The sequence below is a fragment of the Patiria miniata genome, unplaced genomic scaffold (genome assembly GCF_015706575.1).
Source record: "Patiria miniata isolate m_02_andy unplaced genomic scaffold, ASM1570657v1 HiC_scaffold_16, whole genome shotgun sequence".
In the NCBI taxonomy this organism is placed as follows: domain Eukaryota; kingdom Metazoa; phylum Echinodermata; class Asteroidea; order Valvatida; family Asterinidae; genus Patiria; species Patiria miniata.
The window spans coordinates 9,368,346-9,383,660 of NW_024037054.1; the positions used below are offsets into that span (position 1 = coordinate 9,368,346).

The window sequence follows — 15,315 nt, forward strand, 5'->3', positions numbered from 1 at the left end:
AGGGGTTTGCCCCTGTGTTTCTGGCAGTGGCTGCAATGTGCGCCGCAGCACTTTGTCAACCATTGTAAGGTGCTACATAATGAGTCTCATATTTCTCAAAAACTTTATTTACCTTTCTTTAAGAATTGACATAATTTCCAGCACCTTGGGTACCTAATTGTTGGTAGATACATGTGCTATATAAGACTCCGTTATTATTATTATTACATACCGGTACTAACTCTGAAGTAATGTTCACAGATAACTATATGAACTAGAGTGACCCCGCTAGATCTGGAGCCAGCAACAAGAGACCATGTTTATGGGCTACATACACAAGCATCATTTTAATGGTTACAAAAGGAGGGTTGGGGGAAGACCATTGGGGTGGACACTCGAATGCATTGCTTATTATGCCTAGCACTCACGTGAAGATACAAATGGTTTGTGTAGATTCAGAATAAATTAGTAGTGCGTAATTCACGCTTTATGCGCAAGAACAAGTAAACGCATGCACTGTGCCCTTCCCACTGGAGCTCTCAAAAGTGGTCAGAGCGCCCACTACTCGTGAATGGAGTCCATAGTGGGCGTATGGCCCAACCTACCTGAGTAGATGTATGCCGGTGTTCCAGGCTCGGGTTAGCAGCCACAAGATCTGCATCTCAGGGTATTCTGTAATCCCCTGAGGAAAGGAAGCAAAGTGATGAGAAAAAAGTGGATAACGGTCCGAAGAAATACAATGAAGACAGGAGATACATTTACAAAACAGATTTTTTAAATTTCTTTTGATTTGCAATTCATCTTTAATTTTTATGGGGAAGGGAGGATTGAATAAGCACAGCTGGTGAATTAATAAAAACGTTCCGGGAAGATAGACGGATAGGGATTAGGTGTTGGTGACATGACGTGAACTTTCGATTTTAAAATCAGTTACATTGATGTCATAAACATCTGTGAGTATACATTCCTCCATTGCAGGCACACTGAGGGGGTACCAAGGGAAGGACCCGTAAATATGAGAATTGTTACTGTTGCCAAGATTCAATTTCATTTTGTAAGCACATTTCCAGTCATAAATACCTGGCGCTAAGAGTAATGAGATTAGTTCTGCCATCGTTCTTGGCAGAGATCCAACGGTGGAGGGACAGAGATGTCAAACAAAAAGGGGCAACACACAGCTAAAACTAACGTCAATCTTGACAATCTGTGTACTAAGCAGGGATGTGAGTGACCACTAATAAAAATAGCTGAAAACAGCTGAAAAAGGTGTAAAAAGGCTGAACTTTGGAAATCTCCTATACTTTTGTACACAGCAAGAGAGGGAAAAAAAGCTGAAATCCGAAACAAACAAAAGCTGAAATCAGCTTTAAATCTGAGATTTCACACCCCTGACAAAGGTTACGTTTAACCAACTGTGAAAGGAGCTGAAGGATGCAAAAATAATACTTCTGAAAATTGTCAGCAAATGTATCGAAATGCCATCACGATCTGAAAGAAATAGTTCATTAAAATGACAGACTGAATAAGCGTCATCATGAATTCAAATGACACGGTTTCTATCAGGTAACATTCACCGCAAGAAATAGCGGGACTGGATGTCATCTGCTTGTCATTTAGGAAAGGAAAGCCGATATGAGAGTTTAATCGATTCCAGAGTGCTGGCTCTGATCAGAAAGGTTAGTTTATGGCAATATTACTATTAGTTGTAGCAAGCCGAGCACATTGCTGGCTCTCATGTTGGCAATTTAGTTGAGTGCAGGTATGCTGGACTGACGATAACAGTAGTCCGAGACCAATGTAGCAAATATCTATTACAAATTTCTGTAGTTATTTTCTCTTACTGCTATTAGGAAAAAACAATTTTGAAACAGGACATAACAAAGTCTTTCCAATCTCAACAATAACGGTTAGTCTGTTCAAGATTAATTTGTGTAAATCAAATTAGGTTTTGCCCTTCACCGACGTATAAACACTGTATATTCGGTGTGTTACCTCCCAAGTGAAAGATGGAAAAAAGGGTTAGATTTTGTACGCATCAATTTCTCATCAGCAGATGAATTTATTCCTGCAGTGTCTGAAAGTTTATATTGCTCATGACTCTCGAGATTACTTATTACTCACTATTTTTTTTAATCTGAATTTTGCGAAAGCTGTAGCTATTTCAAAGACATTTTCCGCTTCACATTTGATTCAAAAGTGAGAATATCACAGGAAGCTTGTGTCTGCAAATAAATTAAATTAGCAATTCTTGAATTCACTATGGTATGCTGTATAATGGCTATTCAAGTTCATTCCAACTGCTTGGTTTATTTATTGTTCTTGGGGTTCCTCCTCATCAAGCTCTAAACAGTGACACATAGGAGTGATATCAATTTTATGATTCATCACTGACGACAGATTTATATGCCTGACAGCGTCACTGATACCCTCTTGATATGGGTGTGCAATGAACCCCTGGTTGTAGTAAAAACTAAATACTGCCATTGGTGATTCATGCCATGAGTACTACCAGAGAAATGTGTCACGAAATCCAACAAAAATGTATTTGTGATATTAGAAAACCTTTTCCGTCCTGGATCTGGGGAGGGGGGGGGGGTTACAACCCCCTGTTCAGCTGCTGACTAATGTTTTACTAGTAAAATGGCCTGAAAAACATTGACTCAAAATTTATTCCCAAATTTATTCTCAAACAGCCTTAGAATGCAGGAGAAAGCATCGTAGATTTAAACATTTTGCGTGGGCATGCCCCTGGACCCCCTTAGCAGGGCGTCCAAAAAAACATGCCTTCACTCAAATATCAAAAACCCCTTTCCTGAAAGCTAGATCCGCCTCTGAAGGGGTAGAGGTGAAATTTTAAATAAATAAAAAAATAATTTAACCTTTTTTACTGATTACCCCAACATCTTGGAACCTTGTTGAATCAACCCAAATTCTAATCTGTAAACCAGCACTATACATTTCTCACACTTAGAAACAAAACTCCGACATCAACTAGTCCCAATTATTGCAAGGTTACAATGGATCTATAAAAAAAAAATGAAACTGGGTTTTGGATTTTGGCCCATGATAGAATATCAATTTTTGTAATGCTATCCCGAAAAACATCCTTGCATCCCATTGAGCTTGATTTGTACTGTTCGTATTGACTTAAAAAGTTTTTTTAGTTTTTTTATGGCCTTTTTATTTATGCTTAAATGCAAATTTACATATTCGTGAGCCAAAGTTTGATGTAATCTTAGGCAGAAGTGAACAGCTTCAGTGTTACACAATGTACAGCTGCTCCCACATTAAAAGTTACAAGACGTTGGGGTTTTTTTTTGGCTGTGGTAATCTTTTTGTTTTTGGTGTTTCAATACATGACAGTCAAAAGCTATGTATCATGTTTTGGGTTCATAATTAGTACTGATTCGCCAGAGAGTATGCCCTAAGTGACAGCAATATTGCCAAGTTGTCAGCAACAGCATGGAACATTTTACATGCTGAAAAAAAGTGCACACCAAAAACATTCAAATCAAAAGGGTTTCTTGTTATCTTCATACAGTTATGTTTGCACAAAATAGGTCTCTTTGTAAAAGCCACATCATGGACCCTAATAATTGCCTACATGCACACGTGCAGATATGATCTCATCCCTGGAAATAGAACCTGTGACTCTCAACTGACATGCTCATGACCTTGTTAAATGACCCTTAATGACTTTGACATGCATAGGAACAATGACTCCAATCAACCGGAAGACTCAAAGGTGCCGATAAGGCAGGGAATTTAATGACATCAGGGTGTTTTGTTTTTCAGATCTGCCGTCCCACATATGCACACTATAATTTTTATTTGAAGTATTTTGACTTGTTCCTAGTGTCCTCTCAGTACCTATCTCTCTGACTGACTGACTGACTGACTGACTCCCCTGACTGACTCCCCCCCCCCCCGACTGACTTCCCCCCCCCCCCGACTGACTGACTCCCTGACTGACTGACTGACTCCCCCCCCCCCCCCACTCGCCAACTGACTGACTGACGGACTGACTCCCTTACCGACTGGATGACTCCCCAAATGACTGACTGACCGACTACCCGACTCCCCGACTGACTGACTCCCCGACTGACTCCCCAACTGACAGACTGACTGACTGACCCCCTCCCCAACTGACTGACCCACTCCCCGACTGACTGACTGACTCCCCAACTGACTGGCCGAATGACTGAATGACTTTCTGACTGTCACTTGTGAGCCAGGCATTGTGTAGGATTACCCTGTCATCCACAAATTAGTTAATTTTTGGCCCATTGTGAAGACCATGGGCACGAAAAGACTTCCCGTGAATTCTGAATGAACTGAACTGAATTTGTGCTCTCTGAGACTAACTTTACTAGTCTTGCTTGCTGGTCTTCTTTAAGCCACAACATCAGAAAGGTTAATACCCTTAGATGTTTATTATTATTATGTCACTGAAATACACACACTCATTACTTATTTGTTTACTGATGAAGGAATTGACAAACAAACTGCGGTTTCAGAAGTCACAAACCCTGGGAGGGATGTGGGTTTTCCCTATCAGGAAGATTTGGAATAAATGTACATTGAGTTCTTATCTTGATATCAAAAATGTTTTGACTGGAAGGAAGGACTGTCATTTGTCTGGCTGGAAATGACAGGAAAAACATTTAATGGTCATTTTATGGGTTCCAATTGTTTTATCTGATTTCCATATGTGACCTTGGGAGAGAAAAATGTAGGTCGGTCGTGTCTGTTTTGTGCACCCGTACAGCTATACAGTGCAACAATGAAAGGGTTCCCCTCACATCTGTTCTTGTATTATCATTTAGTTAGGTCACTAGCACTGTAAGTTCAGTGTTTTTGGAAGGCTTGCGAGTAAAAACAAGTTACAAGTTTACTCAGGTGGGACTCGAACCCACAACCTGCTCCAATGGTCTTGGGTTTGTTTTTAAAAAAGAAACTTTTACTTTTACATGACAATTTTGCAAAGAGTTCAATAGGGAAGTTTTGAATTCTTTTTCAGTTGATTGCATCGATGTGACACACATGATTGATGTGGGAATAGGTTCTTTTGACTACATTGACAAAATGGATGGAAAAAGAATCAAGGATTAACCACAAATTGAATACATTTGGATGAGAGTTTTTTTATAGTCGCCATCATGAACAGCAAATGGTAAGGATGTGATGTTTACATATTTATTAACGAAAACATATTCTACCGTATACAAATTTTCCAAAACGTTTCAACAAAACCCAAATTATAAAAAAAGGGATGGGTTTCATTCATGCGATCTTCCTTTATAGTTAATATGGCACAAATATTTATTTATGTTTTCAAACCTGTTTAATTTACAAAGCATTCAAGCACCGCAGTGCTGGACTACATTTGGGGTACACGTAGTTAAGTTTTTACGTTTTCAATGACTGCCCGTTTCTTATTGTGTCAATCATTGTTGATTTATCATGTCAATCACGCCGGTCTATAACTGCAGACAGGTGCAGACGAATGGGCAGGAGTCAGCCTTAATGTAAAATGGCTAAATGTTTAAACGTTTTAACAAATTTAGATACAAAGTCACATCCTTAGTAAATGGTGCTTATAGCATGTATAGTGACCGCGCATGAGAGCTCTGTTTTCAAGACACACTACGTGTGAACAGTGCGCACTGGTTCAAGCGCAGTGCGGTTCGTGCGATTATGCATAAACTCCTGTAATGTCTTCAAGAGGGAGCCCCAGGCCAACGGTGGCAATGCATTCAAGAGTCGATCCAGCCTAATTTGTTACTGTTAAGAGGGTACATTTGCACAGAGTCAACCGGTTCTGTAATAGGCATTTATAGAAACATGTACGGTTCAAGCCTGTGACACAGGGTCAATCGTTGTATGCTGCAGTGGATGTGATTAATATCTACGGTGAATTGATTTCACAAAGTGGTTCCTGTTTCCTGACAGATTCCTGTCCCATCCTGCAATTAGGCCTACTGTCTGCAAATAACTCCAGACTCTAAAACCACAACATGAACCCAATCAAATGTTCGTGTTGGTACCAAAGGCGTTGAAGTTGATTTCCTTAATTGTGCCATTCAGCAACATCAATTTGTTTTCTCTCTTAATAAATTTTCTACTTTATTCTGCCCACAAAATCCTTTTTTGGGGTGGGGAGTGGATGTCATCTCCAACCCTCTGAGAAAAAAAGGTTTTTATTTTAGGCACAAACAGATCCGCCTTGCGAAAAGACTTGCTCACCGGCCCAAAGACTGGCTCCTGGTCCATTATCGATACTGATTATGGGTTGGGAACCATGCAGCCTATCCCGCAAGAACAGAATTATTGTCGGCCGCAAATAATTCGCAATTTGTAAATTAATAGTTCAATAACTAAACGCGAGGCGACTTTTTTTGGTCAAAAGTGAGTAACTTTTGTATTGCTAGAAAAACAGCAATTTATGAAAGGGATTTATATAGCACCCAAGTAAATCCTTGTCATTTGATCGGAGGATTGTAGGTCATGCGGCATTCATTTATCAAACCATTGCAAGGCCACGTCAATTCAACGTGCATTTTCGTCCCATCCCTTTTGATCTATTGCACGCCGCGCACATGGACGCGCAGCAGCTCGGCGCTATACAATCTTTGCGCTATTTAGACCATATCATGCGTTTCAGCAGTACAAAACTTGAAGTTGATGCAGTGGCCTTGATGATTTTTTTGCACTGTGTTGGGAACTTACAATGTTAAGTTTCATTAGTGTCAATGATTTGACTTTTAAACCTTTGTTGGCTTTGAACAAGCTGAAAAAAAGTAGTGGATATGATACAATTTTGTGACTTTTGTTTGTTCTTAAAGTTTTATCCTCCAATCGAATGACAAAGATGTACTTGGATGTTATATAAAACAAATAATGAATGATTTGCATTCATGCAATGGTGAGAATATTTTCATTCGTTGAAAGATGGAATGTTCCATTCTTCGCCTCGTTGAATGGAACATTCAATCTTTCAACTCATGAAAATATTCTCATCATTACACTCATAAACATTCATTATTTGTAATCTACTTTATGGATTGACGGGGACAGGGAATGCAACTTTCATTACCATTTAGTTGCATTCACCTAAGTTGTATTCACCTCATTTTAGGCCTTTAGGAAAGTCTGTTAGCGATGTCGTTTCAAACTGTACATGTTTCTTTGTAATAGTTGTACAATATTTATAATAGTTGCTTTACAATCATGCAGTAATCCCATATGCTTTTATGTTATTTCATTGTGCTCTATTGTATTTGTAATGTATTGTATTTGTACATGTGTGTATTCATTTGTAGTGTATGCAGGGCCCCAATGTAATCAAAGAAATGTAATAAACAAATATATAAATAAGTTTAGTGTTAAATGGTAAACTACCCACTTCATTTTTGCCAGACCCTCTTATGAGTGACCTAAATCAGTTGTGTTAACTTGTAGGTTTAGACTTTTTCCTTCCAACCAACACTCTACTCTTACATGTAGCCTATTGTTTGGGAAGACACTTTTTTAATCAAAGTAGGAGGCTTAATTTTTGTAGTATTTCACATAGGGGGAGTGTCATGGCCTAGCGGTTTAGAGCACTGGACTCATGCTCTTTGTGTTTCAGAGGCAACAGTGACGTGGGTTCGAGCCCGCCGGCGGACACTTGTGCCCTTAAGCAAGGTACTTAACCAATCTTGCTTCATTCCTCAGATGGGACATAAAACCGTAGGTCCCGTTTGTTGTATAAGGCCTAACGCACGTAAAAGAACCCAGTAACGCTTATCGCTAAGAGAAGGGGTTCGCGAAGGTTTCTGCACAGTATAGGAAGATGATGATGATGATAGAAGCAAACAATTGATCTCCTGCCCATTTTCATTTGAACCTCTACCCTTTCCATCAAGAATTGCTGTATCTTACCTTGTCACTTTTCTCAATCAAGTTGAATGCTGTAGTGAAATGTCCCCATGCTTCCTGTCTGCTGGCTGTATCATAGCTTACTTTGCCATCCTTCAGGCATATCTCTATCATACTATAAAGGGCTTTGCTGTGGACGAAAATATCAAGTTTGTTGTTAAAAAAGAAAGTCAAAATATCCAAAGATACCCAAAGGTATCCAATTACAAAAGAATTATCAGGCCAACTGTGATGTGATCAAGCTAAATGAGTCGTTTGTCAGGAATGTTCATTCAGAGATTCAGGCCAAAATAGGGCCACTTCATCACATCACTTCATCACATCTCTTGGTGTCCCGACTTCCATAACTTTTGAACTAAAGATGGTATGAGAATGCAGGTTTCACAGCAGTAATGCTAACATTGTGCTCTTTTCAAATCTGTAAAATAAACATTGACCAGGGTCGACAAACGACTCATTTAGCTTGATCGCATTATGAGGTTAATGAGTCAATTCTATACAAAAAGTAGGGAACAGGCTAAGAAAAAAAATTAGTCACTGAAAAAAAAATCAAAACAATTAAAGTCCACTTCTCAATAGTTTTTTTATATCTCAGGGTGGTTGAGAATTCATTGTTGTTTTTTTATAAAAACCTGCTGCAGGCCTTTTGATTGTGCTCGTGGAAAATGTACAATGGAAGAAACTACATGTAACTCATAAGTCAAGTCACAGCTATTAGCCCTTTAGCCACTCTAACGCCCGAAACCGCCCTGCCTATTACTCACTGTAGCGCCTGAAACCACCCCACCTATTACTCACTGTAGCGCCTGAAACCGCCCTGCCTATTACTCACTGTAGCCCCTGAAACCTTCCTGCCTATTACTCACTGTAGCATCCACACCGCCCTGCCTATTACTCACTGTAGCGCCTGAAACCGCCCTGCCTATTACTCAATGAAGCCCCTGAAACCGCCCTGCCTATTACTCACTGTAGCGCCCCAAACCGCCCTGCCTATTACTCACTGTAGCGCCTGAAACCGCCCTGCCTATTACTCACTGTAGCGCCCCAAACCGCCTTGCCTATTACTCACTGTAGCGCCTGAAACCGCCCTGCCTATTACTCACTGTAGCCCCTGAAACCGCCCTGCCTATTACTCACTGTAGCCCCTGAAACCGCCCTGCCTATTACTCACTGTAGCGCCTGAAACTGCCTTGCCTATTACTCACTGTAGCGCCTGAAACCGCCTTGCCTATTACTCACTGTAGTGCCTGAAACCGCCCCGCCTATTACTCACTGTAGCACCCCAAACTGCCCTACCTATTACTCACTGTAGCGCCCCAAATGCCCCAGCACTCTATGGTTTTATTGATTCTTCAGTGAATAAACACATGTAATACCGTACAATGTAATACAAGTACTAATGGGTTAACCACAATAGACCAGTCACTGTACGGCTTGAAACCACCCTGCCTATTAGTCACTTTTGCGCCTGAAACCACCCGAGCACTATGTAGAAATCATAGATGTATCATTCAATAAACACAATGTAATACAATGTGGTACAGGTGTTAAAGGGTAAAGAACTCCTTACATAGGCCTATATCTTAAGTTAGAGAAATTACTCCGTAAAAGAAAACAATGGATGTGGTTATGCTAATTGAAAAAACATGGGTAAGTTAAATCAGATTCTGAGAAGACAGGATTTTTCACATTCTCTTTTTTTTCTCATTTGATTGCACATTCACGGAATTTTCAGTTCTCTAACACTTCCTTTCTCTGAATTTTATTAATTTAATTCCCCGTGCAATTTTGTAGACATGAATTTCCTTTATCTGACTTTTTGTTCCTTTCTTGGAATTTTATTAATTATTTTTTTGTTGAGGAATTTTGAAGACATGTATTTCCTTTATCAGACTTTCTTTGGTTCCTTTCTTGGAATTTTATTAATTTAATTTTTTAGTGGAATTTTGTAAACATGTATTTCCTTTATCTGACTTTTTGTTTTAATTTTAATTTTATTTTTTATATGTTTTTGAGGACATTTTTGACATGTATTTCCTTTGTAAGACTTTTTGGGTTTCTTTCTTGGAATTTTATTAATTTAATTTTTAGTGGAATTTTGTAGACACGTATATTCTGACTTTTTTGCATAACACTATTCATTTCTTGGTAAATATGTACCACTACAAAAATGCTAACAATGGGACCTGATGATAGCAATGAAGAAACCATGTGACAAATTTAATACTTTATAAGGTTGTACCATCCTGCTGACAAGTTTCTGCACACAAAACCCTCGGCTGCAGCAGGGGAAAAAACACAGGAAGAGAAACTATGCCGATTGACCACGTGGACGGGATATGGTAGGAAACTACGCAGTCAGGGTCAAACTAGGCAAGCAATTGTTTGGTAAATAATTCCCCCAAACAGGAAGAGCATTGGTATTCATCGATTTGGAATAATTTATCTTCTGAGTTCCTTATCGTTCTTCCTGGCCACACTTCCAGAGAAAACAAGTTTATTCAGTACTATTAGTGCAGAAAGAGTCAAAAGAAAGTGACCTGCATGTACCCTAACCTGCCCAACTCCTTCAAAATCCATCCCCCCATTTTGGTGGATTTCGGGGACTTGGTCCTTCAGGCCTGGTTTAAAGGGAATATACATCATTTGCTTTTGCTGTAATTTTCAGAAATGGATGGAATTGGGGGGTTGGAAATATATAGCAAATATAGTTACACTGACTTTTTTAAGGTTTTGGGTTCGAAAATGCTATAAAAACCAAGAAAGACAATCATTTTCCTGTAGTCTGGTTCCCTGACTCCATATAAGAAGAAACAGAGCAGTTTACATACATTGGGGAATTGTACGGTCAGGGAACCAGTCTACCTGGCTTGTACCCGTTCATAGGTGTGTAATCGATTGCAAACAAGTGCGATGGTCAATTGGGGCCAGTATTTGAAAAAAAAGCCAGTTTTTTCCAACGCTGGTCGGCCGACCAGCGTTGGAAATTGATACAAAAATACCACTTTTCTTGAAAATGACAGTATACCAGGTGCCATGATTTTACAGGATGCTTTACACTGTCATTCACTAACAGTCCAGCAAGGTATTTCAATATGATTTGGTAGTTTTTATTTTTTGATGTTTGCAAATGTTGTATTTTCCCTTTAACTAAATATTAATGGAGTACGATCGACTTGGGCCTGGAGGTGTAAAACAAAGCATGTATTGGAAGCATTGTGATTGATGGATTTTGGCAACTAATTGGTCCAGTACTTAGTAAAAGACAGTAGGAAGTTAGTTATGTTTTTTTTGTTTCTTTTACAGCAATCCATTTTATACACTAATGAAATATGTCTTAAAAGAGCATGTAGGCTCATTTGCAAAAAAGGACTATTGAAATTGATCCTGCTATCAGAAGTTATGCAGTAATAGAATCTGTTTTTATAGCTGTCCATGGAATGACAAATGTTGGAAGCTATTGAACTGAGTGAGAATTACAGATTACACACAGGCATTCAAATATTAATCAGCACATTAATCATTATTTTGTGTTATTAACACAAACTTTTTGTCTTAAAGACAAAAACATTAGTTTTACTGTCAGACTGTGTTTTGAATACGAGGAACAAGCATAGAGCTATATTAAATTACTAGAGCGCTGGCTCGATGTAAGTGATGCCTGCTGGGCACATCCATGTTTGTTCACAAACCTATGGGAATCTTGCAATTTTGTACGGCTTTTGTACGTCTATTTGCATATCTGCGTTTGTATTCTAAGTTATCAAAGCCGATACGCCCAAAACCAAAAGGCACGATCAGCAAATGAGCGTTTCATTATGCTCTCAAACAATGCAAACACGAGGGCGTATCCGCTGCAGCTGATTTTTGCCATGGCGTTTTTTAACATACCAATTTGTTTGCACTCCTTTTCAATGCACCACACAACCGCTCGAAATTTAACATCCCTATTGGAACGATCCATGGAATCAGCAAGGTATTTTCAGTTTTTATGTCATAACTTACAAACGCGGTAAAAGTTTTCATCCTTCAATCGAGTATTATGAAGACTATATAATATGCTTCCGATTAATGTGAATTTTATTAGAAAAATACTCTCAATTTCCTCCACAATAATACTCTGATAATTCCACCAACACAAGAGGGCAGTATACCTAATTTACAGTTAATGCTAGTCTTGTACAGCCCAAAAAGATTTGGTGTATTTTAACATTTCTTAACTATCTGAACACAAGAATTATCCTTCCTTTTGACTAATAAAATGTTCCTTGTACATTCTTCACAATTAGAGAGAACAATAGCTCAAGATGTTGTATGATAAACTGAACTGATTTGGGAAATATTGCAAGTCAATCAGCCTCCTTTGCAATGGGATTTAAGGAAATGGTCACAACCCATAGGTACAGTCGTATAGATGGGCAAGATTCTCAGCAAAGGCCAATTTTATAGGGAGCATGAATATTTGAGGACAATTTTGTTCCTTTGGTTGCAATCTTGGAATTCAGAGACTGTTTCAGCCATCCTGAACACGCTACGTCTAGTATACTCACCTGCATTTTGTGAGGTCCACACCCTCAGGTTGCTGGAGATATTTCTGGATGATTACTTGCAGTACTTTCTTGCAGATGGATGAAGGCAGGAAAGGAGGCTGCATGGTTAGGGCTAGAGTACAGACAGACAGGTGCTTTTTACTGGATGATGTACAATATTCTTACAATTACATCAAAACTTGGTTTTGAGGTAAACTGTTAACAGGAGTAGTACTGTTGGTGTTCACAACTCAGGTTTTAATAAAGATTTCTGGCCAGGAATAATTATATCAAACAGTAGGCAGGAAAGGAAAGAGGACCTCGCCATAGGCCAAAACATTCTGCCATAGTTTCTAATACCTTAAGTTCTATAATGGGACTAGAGATTATGGATCTCAACCAGCTTCAAGACCACCCTAGGGGAGGGGAGATGATGGGCAGGGGAAGGGGAGAATGGGAAAAAGGGGAGAATGAGGAAGAACAGAGGGAGAGGGCTCCAATACACTACCCAAGAAAATAGATTCAAGTGTCTTAATCTCAGTGTTAGGGTTGGACACTATAGGCAGGGGTTTCCCTTAACTTTTTCCTTTACTGGCCGGCCGGGCCGTAAACCAGAGTTTTCACTGGCCCGCAACCTTTTTCACTAGCCCACATGTTTTAATAGTAACTTTCAATCAAATCACCATAAGCATTTTTGATAACATTTTTGATAATAAATTATGCAATATGAATACAATCGGCAATTATCTTAATCATGTACATAATATTGCATGTAGTTCCTTTTTAAGTGATGTCAATGTTTCTTTAATCGTCCATGCTTTAACATAGAGCAAGGCTTTAATTAACAGGAATCAAATAGGGGGAGAAGTTATAATCAAAATTTATGCAGTGTGCTTCGTTCCGAACTTAAGGCTTTAGGTGTTCTATTTCGAACATGTTTTGATAAAACACGAACTAAAAAAGCGTTATCTTGAGGAACAAGAAAACATTGCACACAGTCGTGGTATTAATGGGAGTTTACCAAGTTAGTAACTGAACTGTTTTAACTTGTTTGAAAATGAGTGAGAAGGCCAGTATTTTCAAAAAAACATCTCTCGCGCGCGCCATGCATTTCTAGCGAAGAATGGTGCAATCAGCGTGCCTAGCCAAGAAGCGCTGCGGGCGGGCGACCCACGAACTTACGCTGGTCACGTCAATCCATAACGTTTTCCGGAGCACGGTCCACTTTACATTCAGTAGTCTTTACATTCAAAATAGGCCCCTCGAATCTCATATTGTCCTCATCTTTTCGGTACATTCGTTTGATAGTGTTCAAGAAATCATCCCAATTAGAATCCGTTCGGGCACAAGTTTTGGCAGTGAAACTGTCATGAAAGTTTTCTCCTCACCACGTTGTATGATACGAATACGATGTTAACGTACGTACATGTACGTCCGTACCGTGTGGACTGCAGACGAAGTCAATCACGTGCGCTGCATGTGTGCACAATGTGTAATGGCAAATACACGTTGATTCGCCTCATGTTCGTCGTTGGGATTTCAATGCACGGCGCACTGCGAATATACATGGAGTGATACGAATTCGAACTACCGATGTTTTTATTTCGGTCGGCGTGGCAAAAGTATTCATGTGTTGTATCACCCTTAACTTTTTATTTTGATTGATTGAAAAATACTGTAGGGAAAACTTTGTTATTTTAATTTTTTTTTAACAGGTTTTTTGACTCGCCCGTCGGACTACTGAGAGGGGGGTTTTGACTCGCCCGCCGCTGTTTTCACTCGCATTTGGCAAGCGGGCGACCGCTAAGGAAAACCCCTGCTATAGGATCATATATCTAGCTCACGGGAATCCCTAGGGCAGGGGAGGGCCCAGAGCTTGGGCATGGGAAGCAAAGGGGAAGGCCTTACACCCTACCTGCCATGGTTTCTAGTGTGTTGATCTCTGTGTTAAAGTAAAACACTAGATGATATATCTCGCTCACAGGGTAGGCCTTAGGGCTTGGGCAGTGTATGGAAGGGGGAAGGCCCTTTACACCCTACCTGCCATGGTTTCCAGTGTCTTGATCTCTGTGTCAGGGTTGGACACCACCTCCTCTAGGATCCTTTCTAGCTCAGAGACAACGCCAAGGTTTGCCAGAGCTTCAAATTCATACAGGGTCAGCAAGACTGATGCCATTTCTTTGCTATCGCTCCCTGCCACAAAAACATCAGTCACAAAATATGTCACAGTATTAAATGGAATCAAACTGATGTACCAAATGACCAAATAAGTACACTCTTGAAATATTTTCTTCTTCTAGTGACCAAGGATTTTAAAACAAACCTTGGAAGAGCAAAGAGAATTTTTACTAAAACAAGACAAACTAATAATTTCTGGACGATTTATATGAATGTTCTACAAGCTATCTAGTCCTTTCTATTTATGCATAGATATTACATTATATAAATTGAGGCTATTAATTAATCTCAAAGCCCATTAAAAATTGAAAGTTTATCCCTTCCTACCTTGTTCCGTCTGTAGTTCCTGGCTGATGCTTCTACAGACTTTGATATGGTCAAGACACTGCTTGAAAGAAGCAAGCTGAAAGACAATAAAATAGACTGACTTCAAACAGAATATCAGGTATATCTAACTAATATACACAATCAAAACAACAGCCTGATCTTACTCTATGTTGCTATAACCGAATACAGCCTCGATTGTATAATCGAATGTCAGACAATCGCTGTAATGCATGCACTTGCATATGACACCCATTGTGTGTCTGGAACATATGCCATGTGGCATTGGAGTCACACACATATAGTTGCCTACATGCGCAGTGTACAGGGCTTTATAGATTGGTCTATTCTCAATGAATCATTTTCTTTCTGACAAAAAAGATCT

At 39.4% G+C, this 15,315-nt stretch overlaps 1 protein-coding gene across 1 annotated transcript in view; it reads right to left on the minus strand.

Annotated features, from left to right (window-relative positions):
• The window catches only part of LOC119722930 (testis-expressed protein 11-like), a 51,802-nt gene that overhangs the window by 6,650 nt on the left and 29,837 nt on the right, over positions 1 to 15,315 (minus strand). The window contains exons 26-30 of the mRNA XM_038193335.1: positions 14,934 to 15,009; positions 14,469 to 14,621; positions 12,450 to 12,561; positions 7,903 to 8,029; positions 585 to 661 (exon numbers count right to left, since the gene is read on the minus strand). Of these exons, the coding sequence (XP_038049263.1) occupies positions 585 to 661; positions 7,903 to 8,029; positions 12,450 to 12,561; positions 14,469 to 14,621; positions 14,934 to 15,009 (545 nt within the window). The remainder of the gene's footprint in view (positions 1 to 584; positions 662 to 7,902; positions 8,030 to 12,449; positions 12,562 to 14,468; positions 14,622 to 14,933; positions 15,010 to 15,315) is intronic.